Source organism: Gasterosteus aculeatus, chromosome 11, assembly GCF_964276395.1.
Source record: "Gasterosteus aculeatus chromosome 11, fGasAcu3.hap1.1, whole genome shotgun sequence".
Taxonomy (NCBI): Eukaryota; Metazoa; Chordata; class Actinopteri; order Perciformes; family Gasterosteidae; genus Gasterosteus; species Gasterosteus aculeatus.
The window spans coordinates 7,144,404-7,165,849 of record NC_135699.1 but is presented as its reverse complement, the minus strand read 5'-3'; the positions used below and the strand labels follow the sequence as shown (position 1 = coordinate 7,165,849).

Sequence of the window (21,446 nt, the reverse complement as noted above, 5' to 3'; positions counted from 1 at the left end):
GCCGTGAAGTGACATCTCGCGAGTCCCACCGGCAGAGTGCGGTGTGCCGATTTTCTGACGAGGGGAGATTATAAATATCGATTCCATAATGTCCAAGAGAAAAGTTTAGAAAAAGGAATAAAAAGTAATAAACGATGGGAGAGAGAAGATATGTTCGTACTACGAGGAGACAAACCGGTGTGTATTTCGTTTCATGAGTACGTTTAGGCGGTGAAGGAGTACAATTTACGTTGGCCTTTTGACACCAAACATGGAGCTAGTTATGCTAAATATACCCTTCACGAAAAACAATTATCCAACTATTAAAGGCAAACTAGTTTTTTTACTATTGTGTGGGAATAATAAAATGTCCCTTATCTCACCGCACAATACAGAAGTATCACAGCACACGTAAACTTTGAGCCCATTGAGGTCCCAACTGGACCGCGACAATCCGTTTGTCAGAGCATCTCGGCTTCCGTAATCGGTGCTTTCCTTCGCGTTCGGCCTGCTTACCAAAGTGAGCCGCTTAATCAATGATTTTGATCGGTGCACTCTGGCTTTGCTACCTTCACCAAATCCTTTCACAGGCCAACACCATCAGGGCACAATGTCACCTTCAGATGGAGCGCGCGAAGTTCCCCGGATGTCGTCCGCTGTCTTGATGCCACAGCGCCGACGTCACGCTGGTCGTGTTCTGTTTACTTTCATGTATGTAATTCAACAGTCGTGCTTACATTCTGTTTTTTCAAGTTAATTTAATTTTGTATCGCCCCAAATATTGCTTTATTGTCTGTATGGAATATCACCTGTCTCGAAACCCTCACATCAGCACAAGAAAAACCCTTTAATGGGGAGAAAAGGTTTTGTGCTTGTTATTTTAATGATCAATGGATGAGGATGTGGTGTTTCAGGTTGAGGAGGAATCTGGTTGGTGTGTTCTGGCCATATCGACGTCACCCTTGTTACACTTGTAACTTCAACATTGTAAGTTTGAGACAGCTTGATACTTAATAATAAAACAAATTAAAAATCTGACTGTGTATTAGATTTTGGCCCACTACTCTGCTGATCCTGGTTGGTCAGCAGTGCTGTCAATCTAATGTTGCTTGGGAGTTGCTCTAATGATTCCAACGAGGTGTCAATCACGCTAATCGACCAACTCGTCACTGAGAAGTAGCCTGCTAACTGACTGATTTTGTGTAGACTTTCTTGGATTCTTCATTTATTATTTAATGGTAGAAGTCTGGTTTATTTATTTTTTTTAAATCAACCATTGCAGAGAGAATGTTAACATATTGTGCTATAATCTGCTAGAGGTTTAGAGCTATAATATTATAAATCCAACAAGATAATCATCCTGAAAGTGCTTTTTATTTGAGGCCAACCTGAAACCAGTGCAATGTGCCACCTTCATTGACTTCTAACCTGCAACATACATAATTGATGCTAATGTTTAACAAGCCAGTGTGAAAATCAGGTAGGCTTCTCCAACGGGGCAGAGAATAAAACCTAATCAACCATCCAGCAAACAAAGCAGTCAAAGGGTCAAACAAGAAAACCTAATGCCCAATTTACATGAATTATCCATGCAAGCTGAGCTGATTACTTCTTCAGTGGACCAAGAAAGCAGACACCAGCTCCACCTAGAGGACGTCTGTGTGCATGCACGCATTAGATCGCTTCCTCAACCTGTTGCCCAAATGTGTCCCGCTGTGAACTCTTGTGATCTCACTAACATAATTACCTTGTTTTCAGCTCAAAACATTGCCAAATCGGACCCGGATGGTTCATTTATTTAATGATGACACGATTAGCTCGACATATTCAGACGGTAAGTCAGAGCCTGCGTTCATTAAAAGTCTCGTAGTTCAGCCTGCTAAGAATTTTCACGCAATTGTTTTCCCAGTAATGTGAAAGCTTTGGTAACTGTTTCTTATTCAAACTGCTTACTGAAACTTCTTTAAGTTGTCTGAATTGACATTTAATAGTTAACTTAATTGACAAGTTTGAAAGAACTATACTAAAGCTTACTCTTACCATGATACCAGTTGTTTTACTGTGATCTGTGATCTTTATCAGCTTAAAATGACTTGAGTTACTTCCCTGAGAAATCTAGTGCCAATTGGTTTCCTTACTCTCTATTTAAGTCTTATTCATATGTCACAGCGTGGTGCTTCTGTGGTCGAGTGGCCCATTGTAAAAGGAAAAGACACGGATGGGGTGCGTGGAGCATCCGCGGTGAATGGCGTCTCTTCTTAATCCCAGGTCTTCCCAGTTGAAGATCCTTCAGTATTTTGGGAGCTGGACCTCTGCTCGACCCCACCACTCCCTGCGAATCCATAAATACCCACCGAACCCGCTCGCCCCCCCCCTCCGCTCTCATGCACACGGTTTCCCTCCCTCTCTCCAGCTTTACTTATCTAAATGCTGCTGTGGCAAGTGGCATTAATAAAGTAACTATCTGTCTTAACGTAGCGTCTCAATGGGTTCAGGCATCATTTACCATCCGGGCAACACAGAGTTCGAGCCTTGCATCTGAATGTTTACCGGTAATAAATCTGTTAAAGCTTCCATCTGCTGGTGTGGTCCTTGTTTGTGAATATTAGTACTAGTGGTGCTTAATAGCAGACCAACATGTATGTATTTTGCACTTTAATATAAATCCAAATTTGAATGCATGACTTTTACGTGCTGTATTGCTGCTTTTGGCATCAGTCGGTACCACTACTTCTTCCACCCCTGCACCGCATGTACACGTTCCATTCCCACTTTCCCGACCAGCTCTTCAAGTTGTGGCTTGAAGAACTTTTATAAGGCATAAAAACACACACGTTACTTTTAGGAGTGAATGTTATGAGGTGCTGTGAAAAATGTAACACTCTGGAAAGGTTCCTGTTTTGGATGTAGTCGATATCCACTGTGTGTCCTAGAGAGCGCGTGTCGTAGCAGTAAATGGAAACAGCAGGGGTCGTTGTTCACCTTAACAATATTAACGCCATCTTAAAGTGTCATCGGATCTTTGACTGAAATGTTTGATTCCAGAGCGCAGTCTCAGTTCATGTCACATAGTCTGTGTCTTTACATTGTGCTAGAAGTACACACTTCCTGAAACACAACTCCCCCTCAGTCAGCACTTCAGGGAGATTTTTCCTTCTCTTTTTTTTTTTTTACAGTTTCACTTCCCTGCTGCTGAAAGAGCAAATGAGCTCTGTGAAGGTGTCTTGAAAAACGCCAACCCTGTTGTGCAAAAAACGAGCTGTTGTTTGCTGCTCTGGTGACTTCACACATTGACCGTGACCCCTCCGGCCCAGCAGCCCATTTGGGCCTCCCAAGCCGCCGGCTCGACATACGTCCAGGGGGGGCCAAGAAACACAGGATGTGAAGGAAAAACCCCTGAATACCTCTGAAGGGAATCACTAATGACCGCTGGCTTTACTGCTATTTCATATTCCCATTCAATCTAGTTTGCATCTAGTTTCTCGGACGTTTGTGGTTCGTTGTGCAGTTATGCACATTAGCTCTACGTTCTTTGATTCAACTCTTGAAAATACCAGAGACATTAGACGGACAAAAAGCAACCCGCCCAAATAACCGCCCCGGCCCTCTGATACGTTAGTGAGCAGGCTTGGCAGTACTTCTTTTCCCCGAGCGGGTGCATTGGTGAGTCGACGTGCGTTTAACTCCCACCTTCGCTGTGAGGCCTCTCCGCCGCTGTGCTGTCGGCGAGGGCCCATGTGGAAGCGATTAGGGCCGTGCAGAGAGGGAAATTACAGAGTGGAACCTACTCAACTGGAGCCCTCCTAAACCGCTCGCTCACTCACTCGGCTTTGGACGTCCACGGACCCGAGCTTCAGAAGGCACATGGAGCTGAGTGAGCACAAACAGACACAGAGGGACGGATAGACACACACACACACACACATTTTGCCTGAGGCTGTGCGTTTTCCACTGCCGGCTCTGTTGGGACAAGGCCGCAGTGTGCCTCCCTCGCTCTCCTGGACGGGAGAGGGGCTGTAAATTCCTCAGAAAGTGCTGTTAGGAGCGCCTCCATTAAAACACGTGGTGGTGAGGGGGGAGACGGGGGGCGGTGCTCGCCAGAGAGGAGCCAACTCAGTAAGTCATCGCCGAAAGCCTGAGGCCTCCGCTGGGGCCAAACGGGACGGCGTAGTGCACACCTATGCTCGGGTGGAGGCGGTGAGGTGGGCTGCAGGGGGTTGATTGGCTCGTAGATTAAAAGCTCCACGATCACCTGCACAGGTGTTTCGTTGGGAGGGTGTTTGGACTCCAGCCCCCTGCTGCACATGAACAAAGTGGATCGAACAGTGCTGGATTCTTTTTCACACTGCTCAGGATGTGGGGAGTTGCAGGTCGAATTGCAGGTCCGTGAGTTTCAAAAACAAAATACAACAAAGGCGGTATTGTATCTGCTGATGTAGTCTATGTGCAGGAGTCAAACAATGACAGAATGTGTCACACTAAGTAGACAACTCACTCTAGATGACATGGATGAAACCCGACGCGCTGGGCAGAATGCTTTTGGGCTGTCACTGTGTTCATACTGTGAAACAGGATCCATCTCTGCAGCTTTGTGTGTCTGAGAACCGCAGACATTGTCATACCAAACCTTTGTGTAGGACGATACACCCCGGTAACATTATTTCAACTTGTGAGAGCTTGTCTGGTTTCCACGGCTCCTCAGCTCGAACCTAATAAACCACCATTGGAGCTTCCAAAAACTCTCAAGTTATAAAATAAAACCCGGGATTTAAACCCCTTCAGACACCTCGTCCCTCCTCGTGTTGTCGTTTGCTAAACTTCTGCGGCGCCGTCGCCCCCAGAGGTTTACGAGAGTGACCCGCTTGTGTACGCGCTGCGGTGTCTGGATGCACGGTAACCGCTCCCTCCCCTCCGCGCACGTCCAAGCCCGTTATTATCCCAGGCGCGATGCGGGCCTCTCAAAATATCTGTCACGCAGCTGTCTGCACCTCTCTGGAGAGGCTCTGGGGCACTCCCTCGCCCTGCAGGACAAGGGGGGGGGGGGGCAAATAAACCCCTCTGACATGGCACAGTTAGCCCTCCGCCGCTGTTTGTTTTCTTGTCAAAGCCACCCCTGAGTGGTCTGCGACCTTTCGACCAATAAAAAAATCCCAGACAAATGGCGTGCGTGAGGCATGAAGAGCAGCCACCAAGTTAAGACGCTTCACCGGGCTCCTTTCCGCTATCTCCATTATCTCTGCTTCTAGCAGCGAGGCCCGCATGTTGGCCTGGTTATTTCGGCAATGAGGTATGAAAGGCTGTGTTTATGGATGTGAAGGCAGCTGGACGTCTTGTAAAGGCACGTTTGCGAGCCTAAAAAGGGGACCGCGAGGACACGGCACCCGCAGCGATAAATGAAATCTTGAAAACAAGAGCAAACCGCCCGCCGGGTGTACATGAATGAAGGAAAGGGGGATTTGAGCGGAGGCAAGGTTTTCAGTGATCCTGCCCTCCGTCACCACTCACAGCGGTCGCCTCTGAGGGCGATGATAGGAGGGGATAGAACATGTTGCACTTCCTGTTGAGACGTCAAGGGGGGAGCGAGACCGATAGATATAGTACGTGCGCTGGAAAAACTGCTCTCCTCCGGTTAGGATAATGCATGACTGCAGCTAATCTTGAGTAAGAGTTCTTCTTGAGTCGGTGCCAAAATTTGATTAGAAACAGACTCACTTTAAGTCTGGCTGGCTGTTTTATTTCTTTCCTTTTTTCCCCCGCTTTACTCATGATTTCCGTTGTCCGTTTTGCGAGCCCCTTCATGGGGCCTGATGTAATTATCATACAGTCAAAAAGAAGTTCACGTCACATTCACGCAACCCTGCGACTAACAACGGCAACCTTGTGGCATGCCGATGGAAGGCCTTCCTGCCCCGTCGGAGCGGCATCGTAATACTTGCTCCAGGAGCATTCTTCCTCTCCTACCCCCTTGATCCTCGGCTTGTCCCTTCTTGCCTTCGAGCGAGCAGGAAACGGCTGCATGCAAGATTTAAGATCCGAGATCAACAACAGCGAGAGGGGGGGGGGGGGGGGGGGGGGCGGTGGGCTGCAGGGAGACGGCTGGAAAGCCGGGCACCGACATTAAAGAGCGAGGGATCGACTGCAGACAGGCACCGCCTTGCTGCGCGGTTAATTAGAGCAGTTTCACACGGTGGCTTTTCATTTCATCTCCCCGCGTAGAGAAGAGGCCACCGGCTGGAACCTCTCTGCGAGAAAAAGGGCTTTGTGAAAAGCTTTGTTTTTCCTGACCAGAGTTAGACGTTGAGCACCTGATTAGTTTAGTTTGGCCGCTCTGCTCAGTTTCACGAAAATTACTTTACACACACACTTACATCTCATATGGATTCTCCTTTTCTTTCTTTCAGTTTTCCCCTGGAAAAAGACAAAAGCGACCAAATCAAATTTTCCATCACGCTTTCCAACTGCCCCCCCCCCCCCCCCCCCCACACACACACACACTCCCATAAACCCTAAAAACTCTCCACCCCACACGCACACGTCCCACCCCACGTCGCCTGTCCTCATCCTCTCGCTCTTCACTCGTCTCCCCGCTCCGGTGAAAAGCCAAACAAGCCAGCCATTAAGTGGAGTTAAGCGCAGGAAGTGGGCCTTCGGGCGAGGCGGCACTGTTTACAAGGAGCTAGTCAGGTTTCGGCGGCGCTTTGAAGTTGAGCCCCGCACAGGAGACTGTCTGTCACTGGGCGAAGGCCCGGCACCGCTCCACTGCCGCATTCCCCCCCCAATCATCTGAGCAGAGAGGGGAGGGAGGGTGGGAGGCAAGAGATTTATGCATTCCAGCCCCCTCCCTCCCTCCCTCCCTCCTCGGGGTATCTGTTTTCACCTCTTACCTGTGTGTTATCGCGCTTCTTTATTCAACCCCCCGCCCCCCCTCCCCCTGGACTTGGGGTACGAGGAAGACATGAACACCATGAGCCCTGTTTTTACCCCACGCTGGCGTCAGTGATCACGCTGTGGTCGTGGCGATTAAGTGTCGGGGCGACCGTAGGAATGCACTCGCGCTGGTGTGCTGTGTGTGCGGGAAAAAACTCCCTCCGCGGGCCCCCGAAGCCTTCGCTCCACAGCGGGAGGATTGACTTTCTCCTACACACCCGTCTACTTCATGACATCACCGCAGAGAAAGGTTCGGTTTCAGCCGTGGGCTCCGACTTGTAGTGAGCACCGCCACGGCGAAGCCTGAACAACCACAGCCCCCCCCCCACAGAGAGGCAGAGGCTTTCTAATCCCGTTGATTTAAGCTCTCCAACAACAGGCTAATAAAAGGGACCCTGTTGTGTTTGGCACTCCGAGGCGACGCTCGTGTGAATGTGCGAGAGTCATTAAGCACTTGGATGCGAGGCATCGCAGAATGTGACAGCAGAGGTGTGTCCGACAGGAAAGTCACCCACTGGCCTTCGTTGGAGGGTTAGCAGCCTCGTGTGAAAAAAAAAGCTTAATTCCATTATGGAATACAGTGATTTCCTTTCCTGCCGCGTCGGAGGGAACAGTTGTTGAGGTGTGACAAGAACCCACTAACACCCCCCTCCATAAAAACACCACGGATGGTCTTACAGCAAAGTAGGGACATGATATTATTTAATCATTGAAGAATACTCAACATAAAGGAGGGGAGTATAGAGAAACATTTGATTCATAGTTGGTTATTTCTGTACATTCTCCATGTTTATTTAGTTGGTAAAAAAGGTCTCGGGCTGAAACAAAAAAGCTTACTGGATGTCATTTGATGGACTAAGATGTTCTTTTAAGCCATACAAAAACAATGAAATTTGAAACCAGCAATTATTATTTAAAAAGGAGCACGTTTAGATCTACAGTATGTGGCATTCATACATCAGAATGAAGAAGGTACCCTGGCAGACAGGGAAAAGTGTTAACTTTCTATAAATACAAATATATCATTTCATGTTTTTACAAAAACTATTTACAATTTCATTGAATTGGATACGAGACGTTTACTGGGAGAAATCGCCGCCATTCCTCCGTGTCCCTCGGCTGCTGGATCATCACTCACACGTGAGCTTATGGTGACTTTAAGAGGGGGGGTAAATGGGGGGGGGGGCATTTCAGCACATGGCATCCAATAGCCACGCTTGTTATTTGTTCAGACAGTCCGGCTCAGTCCTTGTTTTTCCAGCTTGCCCTTTTGCCAAACCCTGACCCCCGGGCCTGGCATGCACCTGTGGACCATGAGGAACATACGCCCGGCCGCGAGTCCCCCGTCCTTCTACACCGTGGTCTCTCCTTGCTTGCCGTTTGTCAGCCTCGTGTAAAACTTGTGCCACGAGTGGAGGGTCTTTCCGGACCAGATCCAGAACCCGGAGGTGATCCCCACTATCAGCGTCATGAGGTACTTTATCATGTAGACGGTGAAGTCCGGGGTCATGCGGGGCCCCGTCTGCGAGGGGCACGGGATGGCCAGGCCCCTGCAGTTGTGGCTCACCCAGCTGCGCTCCCAGTGGGGGCGGAAGGCCTGCTCGTAGAAGACGCAGGCGATGACGATGGTGGCGGGCACGGTGTACAGCACGCTGAACACCCCGATCCGCACCATCAGTCGCTCCAGCTTCTCCGTCTTGGTGCCGTCGTGCTTCATGATGGTGCGGATGCGGAACAGCGACACGAAGCCCGCCAGCAGGAAGGAGGTGCCGATGAAGAGGTAGATGAAGAGCGGCGCCAGCACGAAGCCCCGCAGGGGGTACAGGCTGCCCAGGCTGACGAAGCACACGCCGCTGAGCACGTCGCCCTCGATCTGCCCGATGGCCAGGATGCTGATGGTCTTGACGGCCGGCACCGCCCAGGCCGCCAGGTGGAAGTACTGCGAGTGGGCCTCGATGGCCTCGTGGCCCCACTTCATACCTGCCGCCAGGAACCAGGTGAGGGACAGGATGACCCACCAGATGGAGCTGGCCATGCTGAAGAAGTAGAGCATCATGAAGAGGATGGTGCAGCCCTCCTTCTTGGTGCCTTGGACGATGGTTTTGTAGCGCTCGGGGCTGAAGCTGTCGTTGCACACCACTTTGTCTCCCAGGAAGTAGCCGGCGATGTAGGCCACCGAGACCATGGTGTAGCAGCCGGACAGGAAGATGATCGGCCGCTCGGGGTACCTGAAGCGCTGCATGTCCACCAAATAGGTGGTGACCGTGAACAAGGTGGACGCGCAGCAGAGCACGGACCAGACCAGAATCCATATGCGGGAGAAGCGGATCTCTTTGTCGCTGAAAAACATGTACCCGCCGCTGCGGGCCGGCTCGCAGGGGGCGGCGCAGTCCTTCACCTCTAAGAACTTGTAATTCAGATAGGGGGGCACCTTGAGCACGGGCGGGCAACGGAAATGCGTCTCGTGCGCGGGGGCGTCGGCCAGGTCGTGGGTGCCCTGCAGCACAGGGACGACGGGCGGCACGGTGGCGGCGGTGGAGTCGTTTTGGCCCACGCAGATCTGCCCGTTACCCAGCACCGGGAAGTTCTCGCAGCGCAGGCGGTCCGGCCACTGGAAGCCGAACTTGTTCATGAGAGCCTCGCAGCCCTGCTTGGCCCGCTCGCAGATCGACCTGCAGGGAGGGATGGCCTTCTCCAGGACCGTGCACACGGGCGCGTACATGGAGCACAGGAAGAACTTCAACTCCGGCGAGCACTGCACTTTCACGAGCGGGTAGAACTGGTGCACCTCGAGCCCCGCGTCCTCCTGGTTGTAGTGGCCCACGAGATTGGGCATGATGGTTTGGTTGTAGGCTATGTCCGTGCACAGGGGTATGGAGATGGGCTGACAGAAGCCATGCTCCGGGACGACTATTCCGCTGTCCCCTTGGTACTGGGCTGAGACCAGCAGCGGCAGCAGGAGAGCGACGGACCAGGTCGCGCAGGAAATCATCCTCCCAAGTTTAACACAGCAACTTTTCCAGCGCGATATAACTTGCTGTAAACTTGCTCCGCGTGTGTCATAAATAGTTATTGAAAGAAAGTAACTTACTTCGGTAAAAACAAAACAAAAGAAACCCGAGGTGATGCCGCACGCTGCTCCCTGGTCTCTGCACCCAAGTGCTGGCTGACTTTTTTTCTTCTTCTTTTCTTCAACTCCCGAGTCCGTGAGCACCATCAAGGCAGCAGCAGTAGGAGACGTTACTTCCGGTTCTAGGTTTCAGAATAAGATTCTAAACGACGGATTTGACATAGCCAACACATTATTATGAACATTTATTTATTTCTTCTTTCCAAAAAAAATGATGTCTAAATGTGTGCATTACTACCACAACTACTACTACTACTACTACTACTACTACTACTACTACTACTACTACTTATACTATATTCATGCGATAGCAGTCACCACAGGTCATGTGTTACTGCTGTACAGGGCAAATTATAAAGAGAATCACCATCATATTTGTTTGCGGACAGCGTCGATATTATTTAGTTTTTTTAAAAGCTGCTATTTTATTAGGTTTAATGCATTTATTTTATTTTGAAGATGATGTGATATTGTTGTAACATATTCAAGCTTTGCTCCACAGCTGGATTGCCTGGCTCAATAGCATATACGTCCTAAACGTAGACGGTAGACTTCCCCACCTAGTGCATTTCCATGTTCATGTCATGTTCATATTCCAATTGGCAATCCAGTGACAATCAAGTCATTTGGAAGTAATTTGGAAACATATTTAGGAAAAATACATCTACAATTTTATAAAACAGTACTGTACATGCTGTACATGTACATATATGCATATGCGTGTGTTACTACCTTGTAATTCGTAAGTGCCTTCATCAGCTCATCAGAGAGAAATAAAAAGTTATGTTGAATATGTACCCTTGATATATATATGATAATCAATTCATTTTATATGTACTACATGTTGTGCCGTATTGTGACGGCATGTCACACACGGAGGGGAGGGGGGGGGGGGAGGGGGGGTACTGTACGTTGCTATGCTCCCTGATCTCCTACTCGATGATGATTGGATGAAACGATACGAGTCGGTCCGGTTCAGCCAATGTGGGTTTAGGCTTGAGGTCGAGCTGCTGAGGCGAGGCACGAGCGATAATGCGCCGACGGTGAAGAAAACTGGTTCAACTCCGAAAGTTGGCGTTACTTAAGTACTCAGGTAGGTTACTAATGGTATTTTACTCTGAAAACTTAAGACGAAGTTAACCACAATTTACTGGCGGGGAAGCAGTTTGTTACCGTTGACAGTTTAGTCCAAATAAGCCGTGGGATGGCAGCTAACGTTAGTAAGCTAACGCTAGTGGCGCTAGTGGTTAGCTTTGACCGTTAGGCCGGGTTGATGGCAAAGTGTATTTCTTTTCGCTGCGATAGCCGTTAGCTCATACTTTATTTGTTTTGCGAAATCGTTGTCACTTATGCTTCACCCAAATTTGAAAACGGATTGACCTTTTTTTGTTTTGCCAGATTTATGGAGTAAAGACTCTGTCCAAGTTCACTGGAGTTCAGAATGGCCTTCAACGGGCACCAGAGCACGTTGGAGAATTCTCTCTTTCCCACATTCCAACGCCAGGTAAGAAATAACGAGCAATTATCTTCATTGTGGATTAGCGCTGCAACACAATTATTTTAGTAATCGACTAATCTGTTAACTATTTTTTCGATTAGTCGACTTATCTAACGATTATTGACCCTAGTGTAGGAGCGTGGAAACAAAGAGGCCCCACAAAGTATTCCTTTTGGCTACAACGTGTGGCCGTTTATTTCCATCCAGTAACATCTCTCACACATTCACTTCCTGCTCCCTTCCCTACAATGTCAGATTTTGAACTCCAGATGTATTTGAGTAACAATTTAAAACAAAGTAATCATCATAATAAATATATTAAATCGTAATACAAAATGTAAGTTTAAAAGTAAACACAATGTGCAACTTAAGTTTTAAAAAATAACTCAAAAATAGCAATCAAGCCTCTGCAGGTGACCAGCATGTTGAGGACGCTCTCTGTCCTTCATCAGAGGGTGCATGAGCCTCTGAGGGACAAACTCGTGCACGCACGCGCCTTTGCTTAGTACTAAAAGAGAGAGAAGAAACACAGCTTTAAGTATCATGTTGTAGGCGTTAGTATCAATCTTAGTTACGCTAGAGTAGATCTCTCGTAATTGTGTTGTAATGAAATTATTTTTTTCCACAATCTTGTGTTTGAAGAGTGCTAAGTGGAGGTTAACGTTAACTTTACAGAACGAACGAAAAGACAGGCTACAATAATCCACCGATTTACTACACTGCATTTAACATAACAGCGTTAGCGAGCATCCTCTACGAGACGTTCTGTTCTCCAACATGTGAGTGTGAACCTTACGATAAGTTAACAAGGATAGCGTTACTTTAGCTAACTAAACTCACGCATGATGAGAAGATGCTCCAGCGCGTTTTAAATGTTCCTGCGTTGCCGTCGCGCTGCTTTGAATCGCTGTTGAAATACTCTCAGACTTTTTCGGCTCTCCCACGGTCAACTTGATAAACTACTTCTTTTCCTTGGTGCATGTGGACAATAGAAGCGATAGCGCCCCCCGGCACCTCCTGTGGTGTATTGCAATGCTGAATGAAAAATACCCTTAACTCTTATCTTTTTATATACAATATACAACGCGTCGACGATAGTAATCTGCGTCGTCGATTTTTCATAATCGACGTCGTCGGTTACATCGAGAAATCGTTGCAGCTCTATTGTGGATTATTTTTCTCTATTCATGTCATGGCCTGTGAAACACCAGACAATATTCTAAATTGTCCAATAACGCCTCCCTTCCTCCTCCAAAAAAACGTTGAAAGTAAAAGCAGCAAATCCTTAATAATTTTATAATTTATTCATTGTTTTGTCTCAGCAGTATTGGATATCTTCTGTAATTTTCCTCAATCTGAAATACTGTTTTGAAATACGATAGTCACGTGATTTTCTTCTTTTTTTCTAGTGAGCTTCAGATGGATTGCTTCTCTCTCTTTCAGGCCAGTGTAAATATAGAAACTGGAAACAACGGCAGCGTTGCTTTGCCCTTCGTTTCCATCCCCGGGGCCTCGCTGCAGGAACAGAACACAGCATCCTACTTGCCCTGGTCTCACATAGCCCACGATGATCCCTACGGCCTTATCAATTGTTCCCAGAACAACTTTAAAATCAGGTACTCAGCTCTACTATGTAGTACTATGTATTTAGGTTAACTGATTACTCATCTGTGCACTTTCCCTTTGTAGTGTTGACCAACCACACTGCTACTTATCTGGAGAGTTTATTCTGTGTTATTGCGGTAGAAAAGCACATACTCAGCCACACTGTTAAATGAGAGCCCTCAAAGAACAAAAGAAAATATTGAGTGCAATACAATGGACGGGATTATTTTCCTTCCAGGAAACCCACTGATAGTACTGACTGTGAAGGGGAGACTGATCTACAGGGTCTAGTGTCAAATATTTTGGATGAAAGAGATTCACACGACAGCTACTACAGCAAAGGGTAAGTCACAGTGTCAGGTTTTCACACTGCAGGGTTGGGTATACATATATAATAATCACATTGCAGAATATTGTATCATTTATGGCTGTGGTGCAGCCATATAAAAATGTCTAAAGTTTCTTTTAATCCTTTAATTAATAATAAAATAACATTTGTATAATCTCGGTCCCTCATAGTTAACTGACTGCCGGCATGCGGCGGTTTGGTGTCAACACACACCGAAAGTAAACAAAGTTGCGTTAACTGCGTTAAAATATTTTATTGCATTATTCGCTACAACAATCTCATAGATAAACGCGTTAACTTTGCCAGCCCTAATATATATTAGCGCACATGTCTGTGTATGCGCACACGCGTTGGGGCGGAACTGCCGTGCGCAGCAGTTGTTTACGCTCTCTTGCGTGGTGTGTTAACGTTAATATCTCAGCACACTTGTAGAGTCACTTTTTGGCAGATCAATTTACCACTTAGACATCGTGTGACGGACATTATGAGGATTCCAGGATTATGTCAGGAGGAGCCTACTAGAGGCCGCCCGCCCGTCTTGTCTCTGCAATGATCCATTGTCTTTGTAGTGATGGCAAGTGGAACCATTAATCCTGTTACACACATTGTGGAAAAACGTAGACTGGAAAAACAAATGTTTATTATTAAAAAATTTAAATAATTGTTTTTAAAAATTGTAATATTCAGCATATAGGAAATATATATAATTCCTGTATGCTGAGGTGATTTTAAAAAAATCGGACATTAAAGGAAGTCCTTAATACTTCTTTTAGGAACCTACCTACATGTAATCCCGTCTGGTCTTCAAAGACATTGAAAGAAGAACTACTGCAGTATTTTCAAACAGAGCCCAACCAGCCGACCTTTCCCCCCAACTATGCATCCCGTGAGACTTCAAGTAAAGCACAGGGACATTCAGTGGACAAAGACGTCCAGTTTCATCAACAGTCAAATGGCCTTTCGACCAATCAACAATGGCCATTGCCTAATGGAGACAAGGAAAGTTACACCCACCGTGCCCACACATTGCCACCAGGTCTGCCGATGCCTAAACAGGGAAACACCTTTTCGTCGCAGGTACTGCGCCACAAATACGACAACGTTCCAGAAAGACGGCATAGTCAGTCCGTTAATAATTTACCCGACCTCAGCAGTGTCTTCAGACCTCAAAGCGAGATGAACAGCCCATGCTTTCATCCTTATTACGAAGACCAGTACGTCCAGAGCCTCCGCCGTGAACAGTCTGGTCAACGAGACATTAACCAGCTAGTCAGTAGTTTTCAATCATTCATGGTTGACGAGCATGACAGCTTATGGAGCGGAGACTCTCCAAACATCCAAAGGCAGCACGAAGACGGCCTGGTGGAACAATGGAAAATCCCCAACCCTTCCATGTCAACACAAAGCAGTGCCGCGAGGAGGGCCCCAAAACAGCTGGCGGGAGAATTAGGGACAGCGCAGATGGAAAGAAACGGAGGAGCGAGGAGACAAACGTTTAACCACAACGCCTTCCGAGGTCCATCTGCTTTCAGCCCTCAAAACACGGAGTACTACCAGCCGGCCAAGACGTCCATCGCACCTTTAAACCTCCCGAAGCAATACCAGAGCAACATGACCCAGCACAGAGAGAACACGCCACCCCCCATCAGCGTGGGCCTGAACCAGTATTCAAGAAGTCTCTTCCAGCAGGGCCTGATGCAGGGCCTGATGCAGAGCAAGCTCAATGTGCCCAGTCAGAGGGAAAAGAAGCGGATGCACATGTCAGGCCATGAAGGAGAAGGCTTCTCCTCAAGGCCCCCGAGCAACACTATCATGAGAAGGGAGTGTAAGAAACAGGCCCTCTATCAAAGCCCTTACCACGACGGCCTAGGAAGCATGCAGGCCCACAGGTTTGACGAAGAAAACGGCACGGTCGTAGCAGGGAACGCTCCGCAGCTCATACCTTACATGTATGCTGTGAACGACCCCAGAAGGGTCTCCATCAACCCTCCTCACTTCAGCCCCAGGGCCACGCCGCCCTACGGGGGCGGCATGGCCGGCATGGACCCGGGTGATGTGGCGTCGGCCAATGAGACGACAGTTTTCAACTCCTACGCAAGCGACATGTTGACCTGCAGAGGAGAGAGCACCTATCATGGCATGGTGACTCCAATGGTAGCGAATCCAGGAGGGCTCATGATCCAGCTCTACTTCTACCTGGACGAGTGTTATGAGAAGTGGAGGAGCTTGGAGAAGGAGAGAAAGAGGGTAGGCTCTCCAAATCAACGCAATAAAGGCATTTTGTTCAGATGACCTGCACATTATTGACACATACATTAAATATATATTTTGAACTGGACTGAACTAAACTTGAACTGTTGTTATTTTGCAAGTGTTACTCTTTTTGTGTTATTATTTTAGACTGAGATCATTCTAACCAAGACATTTGTTGGGAAAACGACTGCCGCGGTGGCCAACTCCAACCAGCCCAAGAGCCCACCGAACCCCACTAGAGTGGACACACTCATCGTCAATCAGATGAAAGAGCATGCTAGGGTGAGCCCCCCCAATACATTGCTGCCTTACTGCCATCTACGCTGGGATTTGGTAACGGCAGCCTAGTTCAGGAGGCCAGTTTTATAAAAAGAAAACTATTTTCCTTTTGTGGAGGCTGTTGGTGGTGCATCTTTTTTGTAGTGTGGACTAAAAAAAATGAATAGATTATCGGTGATAGATCATCAATCTTTAGTGCTGCATTGTTTCATGTGAGGTCTCATTAATAAGCAACTACTAACGCGGGGTAAACAAGTGCCGTTTGTGCCTCTCTGTCTGCAGGTGGCGAGCCTCCTCGACAGAATGCAGTGTCTGAGCAAGGCTGCCTTCCACGCCAATGTCCACACGGCGCTGAACAGGTACCACGCGGCTATTTGCAACGCCCAGGCGAGACACAAGGAGGAGCTCGCCGGCACGTCCAGGCACCAGCGGCAGAGGACTCATTTCCCAGAGGACCGAGGTGAGTGGCGGCTCGGTGGTGGACCTGCGCCCCTCCGCCCGAACGCTGCCGCTTCTAACGTCCGGCCTCTGCTTTCACAGAAACCCTGTTGCTGGTCATTGCGCTGAAGGACCTCGCCGCGACCACCAGAAAGATGCGCACGGCCCTGTGGTGCGCTCTCCACATGACCCTACCGAAGGCCGCCAAGAAGCCGGAGTGCCAGGTGACCGGGGAGGCCGCTTGTAGTGAAACAGGCGCCTCTCCATTCGAGGGTTACTCTTTCAAAGTCACGATTTAACGGGCTCCAAGCACGAGCTAAAGGGCTTGATTCAGATTCCAATTCAAATTACTCACAGAATGCCCTGATTATAAATGTCCCATCGATATAGAACAAACTAATGTTACCCGCTAGTCCACGGGGACGTTTTACCTGAGACACAGCGATCACTGCACAATATGAGATGAGCAATTGCAGGCTTGGTGACGGTTGCAGTTTATCATTTGGAGAACATTAGTTGTGCGGGAATTGCATGAAATGTTGTCCTTCCTGCTGCGCCTGAATTTCATTTCATTTAATTAGTGTCCGTTTCAAATGACCGTGAATTGGCTCCATCACCGTTTTATTTAAAGGCACTATTTATGAGGAAGATTTCGGTGAATTCTTCTGTTTTACTTATTTATTAGTATGTAATGGAACCGCAGTATATTGCAGAGCAATAATTGAATCATAAGGGCAGTAGTTTAAAAAAAACATGCTGAATATTCCAACTTATTTTGGCAGCTTGAGTTTTCTCTTGCATAATTGTAACATGTAATCAGAAAAAAAACATATTTAACTGCGATTTGTAGAAGTTTGAGCTGCGGCAAAGAAACTCAGATTTCAGAAAGAAATGTTCAGCGTTTTAAATTGATATCTATTAATCACATTTTCCACTGGAAATATACACACATATTCCTATCAGTGAAATGTAACATAGCTAAGTTAAGAATGTTTAATGTTTAATTAACGTTTATTGTGAACATGATAAATTATAAAATGTTTTCTGAAATGTTCCAATTAACTTATAAACTTGTTTTTTTTAAATGTTTCATCCACCTTTTGGTTAAAAAAAAAATATGCTGAAACTTTTAAGAGCTTAGCGTTTTAAATTGAAATGTAATCAAACTTTCCATCATTTTCAGTTTTATCAATGTGACAGTTTGTCAGCTTAAGAATAGTCTGTCTATAACAGTCTGGCGACTCTTCCTTTGTGATGCACTCATTTTAATGTTCACGCTGGTTTATTTTCTTGTCACCTGTTCTGTGAAAAGAAACTTTTAAAATAAAGCAATCCAAATAGTTGAAAACGGCTTTTATTATTAATTTCAAAAGATGACCCTCATTACACACATTCCCAATCGTAATACATCACATATTTGAGGTGCGATTTTTGTTATTGTCAGACAAAATAACAGTCAAACTAACAGCCAAACATCGAAAGGATGACGTCGCTCATTTGTTTGAGCAGAAATTTTTTATCTTCAAGTGCGTCCTTTGATCTTTCGCGGGTAACTGCGTCGAAGCTCAGCAAAAGCACGCGTGACCGACTGCAACAATCCAAAACTGGAAGCTTTATGCTGTGCAACAATTTTGTGTGTCCGCTCATGTCGTTGTCCAGGACCACACCGATGTGGGAGGTGCCAGACGCTCAGCGTGTTCTTTAGTCGGACGAGGTGAGGGTGATTAAACTAAACGATGAAGACGTGTTCGCATTCTGAATGTTGCCAACGATCCTTCGTCTAAAATGAGGCAAATTCATCTTTGTCTCATAACAAAACCTTTTTTTCCCCCGCCACGTGCAAAGTGTCCCGTGGGCTTTATCTCTTGCGCTCCCCCTTCTGCGTGCGCTTCTTCTCCTTCTCTTTCCGGTCTTGTTTGGACAGTTTGTCCTTCTCTCGCTGCATCTTGTCCCCTTCCTTCTTCTTCTGGGCGTCGTCGCGGGCCTGGTCCCGCTTCTGCTTCTGCCTGTTCAGCACCTCCTCCACGTTGGTGTTCTTGAACAGGGCTGACGCGTACAGTGAAGGAGGATGAGCCGGATATGACCACTTTGGCCTGGAGGTGCGCGTGATTGCGGCAGTGCATCGAGGGAGTCGGGGGTTACACGACTATGGCGTGATCTATTCCTCATCACAGTAGGTGACGTGGAACTTCACACAATTGTGCGTGAACAGCTTTACAACAACAACAAAAAAAAAAGGATACATTTCTCCGGCGCGGGGAAGTTGTTTCCGCTCGTGGCTTCCTCTTCTTCATCTTCAGTGCTTTTGTCAAGGAAAGAAAGCCGACAGTTTGCTAGATGAGACGGCGCAGACAAACGGACACAGTGAACCTTTACGGTAATAAAGGAAAAGGATATTGCTCGTCATCCGTCACATTGGCGTATTGAGCGAGGAGGGCTTCTTTCCCCTTCTTGGTCTCCTCGGACACCTTCTTGTGTTTCACCACGATCTGGGCTTGTTTTTCGATCAGGCTGGCGATGGCCTGCACCTCGGCTGCAGGGGGGGAAGAGAGACAACAGAATGCAGAGGGGCTGGAAATCGAACCACAACAACATCAAGTAAAGAAAGAAAACTGCTGCTTTTCAGTGTCAACGAGACGGCTCACCGACAGAAGTCGCCTGCACGCGGCACACACCTTATGTGCACCGTAAACCATCGCTTTTCCAGTTATGACGCCGACTCGACAAACTGGAGTGGAAATTACTTTTTTTTTGGCATCAGACCTCCAAAACTTTCTGCGGTGTAAGCAACTTTTTTTTTCCTTTTCTCAAAATGTTTACCTCTCTGCGAGAGCGACGTATCTTTTCTGCAAGCGGTTTCAAACACAAAACAAACGGTTTGAAGCTCACACAGCCAAGGCCTCTGTAGGTTGAAGCGCTCGGCGGCCAGCTGTCTTTGCTCGGTTTAGCCGAGGTTTAAACGACTTGAGGAGCCGCCTGCCTTTATTTTGGGCTGTTCAAATGTTGAGATTCATTCTTGAATATAACTATACAAACGTCTGGGGAAGTTTGGACCGCCTCGCTGCCATATTCTGTATTGTTAATCTTATTTTAAAAGGTAGGTAATTTGGATATATCAAAGTCGCACAAATACCATCTCCATCCCTTTTGTCTGCCGATCTGTCGCGCCAATCCGTCCACTGCTTGATGATTTGTTTGCAGACATCTTCCACGCTTTCCTCATCCTGCATACAAAAAAACAGGAACAGTTAAGTACTCACAGCTCACTTTAAGCACACAGCAGATGCTCCAAGAGCCTGAGGTATTGTCAGAGGACAACCCACTGGATTTATTCAGAACCAGCACGTGTCTCGTGGTGTGATCACGCATCTGGGTCACCTTCCAGAGACAATAATCAATATGGCTGCCACATTGCACCAACGATAGAACTTATACAAAAAAGGAAAAAAAAACAATGCATCACGTGAAGACTCAGCAAGCCACACGTACAAGCACGCACACATACATACACAGCGAAGACGTGTGTGTAAAAATAGAACTTTTTCTCAAGAAAACATCTAGAGGAGCCGTGTTTGGTGTGGAATGATGGATTGCTCAGTTGGATTTCACATTGCAGGAGGGCACCGTTAAAGTCACCGCCCGTGGTGTCTCCACCTAAAGAAACACTGTCGCGTCTACTTTCGATGTTTTTGTTCCATAGACGACAGCTGACACGAGCGCTCCGCCCGGCAGACGAGACGGACAGCAACACACACAGATATAAAAACCCCCGGTGGCTTGAGGCGGACCCGCCGCTTGGCATATTCACCAGAAATGCGGATAGAATTCCTTGAAGCGCGTCTTCCTTTTCCTCATCACTCTCCTCTTCTTGCAAGACTCCTAGAATATAAGCCCCATACACCTCACGGTCTACTTCTAGCGAGTCTAGCCGATCATTTAGCCAGCTTTCAAACTCCCCGGCGTCTGTCACGGGCGCAGCCATCTTGGCCCTTTGGGGTCCTTCGGCGGCGCTGAGCTGTCCTCTGCCAACGCCTGTGGAAAACGTCAGGTCTTCGAGATTTCCTTTTTTTCTTTCTTACACAGGTAAGTTACGTTAACGAAATTAAATTGATACTTATCTTGTAATACGCTGAAATACAATTGTAGCAGTTTGTGTATTGTGGTATTTTACAAAATATCGGTAGCAGTCTGGTGCTAACACAATAAAGCTCTTAAGCAATTCAGTTAACGTTAGTTAAACATGCAACTTTACTGCTTGCCCTGTTTATTTTGAGGATTTTTCTGAAGTTCTGTCATTAAAAGTGCCTTCAAGTTACAGTTGTAAGTTAACGTTAGTATATTGTCACAGAAAAACAACATATCGATTAATTAATTGAACTATTTGTGAGAAACAATTTTGAATGCTAACTATTTGACTGCTTCTGTCTGACCACAGCGTGGAGTCTGTTACCTCACACTTCATACTAGATTAGATTTAAAAATACCGGCTTGTTATGTCCACTCCTGGTGTTTCTACTTGTCTTTTCAAGCAGCTCTTGTAGGGTTTGTGTTAATCTGTCTCTTTACTGTGTATTGATTCCAATTAATCTTGTGTCTTTACCAAATTATCAAACTTCCAATCTTCTCATTGCCTCACAGGGATTTCTAGCTGTTTAATGATCGTTGTACCTGCTTTCCCCTATAATGTGTATATATGTGTATATATATATATATATATATATATATATATATATATATATATATATATATAATGTAAGTAACAATACAGCTTGTAGTCTATGAACCTTATGGCAATGCGCAAAAGTCTTGTCAACTATCCATTTGCAGGAAAAAAGACAGCAATATCCTGGCTTGCTAAATCAGTATCCGAGGCCAACATTTCCATGCGAGCAGAATGCTCGGCGTTGGCAGTCACAGAACGCGCTCTGGGAACTTGCCACAAATCCCAAAGTTCTTGATTGAAAATGAGTGTTCGATTATTCCGCAGT

The 21,446-nt window shown here is 46.9% G+C and overlaps 3 protein-coding genes and 1 long non-coding RNA gene across 4 annotated transcripts; 2 read left to right on the top strand and 2 right to left on the bottom strand.

Annotated features, from left to right (window-relative positions):
• Positions 1 to 27: 27 nt before the first annotated feature.
• LOC120827946 (uncharacterized) lies at positions 28 to 1,014 on the top strand. The gene is made up of 2 exons (XR_005713463.2): positions 28 to 177; positions 570 to 1,014. It is a non-coding gene; the product is annotated as an uncharacterized LOC120827946 (long non-coding RNA).
• Positions 1,015 to 7,676: 6,662 nt separating this feature from the next.
• fzd2 (frizzled class receptor 2) lies at positions 7,677 to 12,094 on the bottom strand. Its single transcript, XM_040191429.2, has 2 exons — positions 12,023 to 12,094; positions 7,677 to 9,838 (listed from the first exon to the last, which is right to left on the bottom strand). Exons 1-2 carry the CDS (start codon positions 12,077 to 12,079, stop codon positions 8,258 to 8,260), a joined length of 1,638 nt encoding a protein of 545 aa, XP_040047363.1. The 5' UTR covers positions 12,080 to 12,094; the 3' UTR covers positions 7,677 to 8,257.
• On the top strand, positions 10,933 to 17,806 carry moto (minamoto). Its single transcript, XM_040191427.2, has 8 exons — positions 10,933 to 11,129; positions 11,435 to 11,540; positions 12,978 to 13,150; positions 13,378 to 13,482; positions 14,262 to 15,735; positions 15,889 to 16,023; positions 16,303 to 16,480; positions 16,561 to 17,806. Exons 2-8 carry the CDS (start codon positions 11,478 to 11,480, stop codon positions 16,755 to 16,757), a joined length of 2,325 nt encoding a protein of 774 aa, XP_040047361.2. The 5' UTR covers positions 10,933 to 11,129; positions 11,435 to 11,477; the 3' UTR covers positions 16,758 to 17,806.
• Positions 17,797 to 20,720, bottom strand: ccdc43 (coiled-coil domain containing 43). Its single transcript, XM_040191430.2, has 5 exons — positions 20,267 to 20,720; positions 19,592 to 19,682; positions 18,856 to 18,991; positions 18,702 to 18,757; positions 17,797 to 18,504 (listed from the first exon to the last, which is right to left on the bottom strand). The coding sequence occupies exons 1-5, from the start codon at positions 20,438 to 20,440 to the stop codon at positions 18,317 to 18,319; spliced, it is 645 nt and encodes a 214-aa protein (XP_040047364.1). The 5' UTR covers positions 20,441 to 20,720; the 3' UTR covers positions 17,797 to 18,316.
• Positions 20,721 to 21,446: the final 726 nt, after the last annotated feature.

What these genes read in the sequence shown, in the direction of transcription:
- moto (XM_040191427.2), top strand. Translation starts at nt 11,478, where the DNA reads ATGGCCTTCAACGGGCACCAGAGCACGTTGGAGAATTCTCTCTTTCCC. An exon ending in AGATGAAAGAGCATGCTAGG is followed by an intron (nt 16,024 to 16,302) that starts GTGAGCCCCCCC and finishes CTCTGTCTGCAG; the next exon opens with GTGGCGAGCCTCCTCGACAG. An exon ending in TCATTTCCCAGAGGACCGAG is followed by an intron (nt 16,481 to 16,560) that starts GTGAGTGGCGGC and finishes CTGCTTTCACAG; the next exon opens with AAACCCTGTTGCTGGTCATT.
- fzd2 (XM_040191429.2), bottom strand. Translation starts at nt 12,079, where the DNA reads ATGATACTTAAAGCTGTGTTTCTTCTCTCTCTTTTAGTACTAAGCAAA. An exon ending in TACTAAGCAAAGGCGCGTGC is followed by an intron (nt 9,839 to 12,022) that starts GTGCACGAGTTT and finishes GTCTCAGCCCAG; the next exon opens with TACCAAGGGGACAGCGGAAT.
- ccdc43 (XM_040191430.2), bottom strand. Translation starts at nt 20,440, where the DNA reads ATGGCTGCGCCCGTGACAGACGCCGGGGAGTTTGAAAGCTGGCTAAAT. An exon ending in GAATTCTATCCGCATTTCTG is followed by an intron (nt 19,683 to 20,266) that starts GTGAATATGCCA and finishes TTTTGTATGCAG; the next exon opens with GATGAGGAAAGCGTGGAAGA. An exon ending in CTTCCCCGCGCCGGAGAAAT is followed by an intron (nt 18,505 to 18,701) that starts GTATCCTTTTTT and finishes TGTACGCGTCAG; the next exon opens with CCCTGTTCAAGAACACCAAC.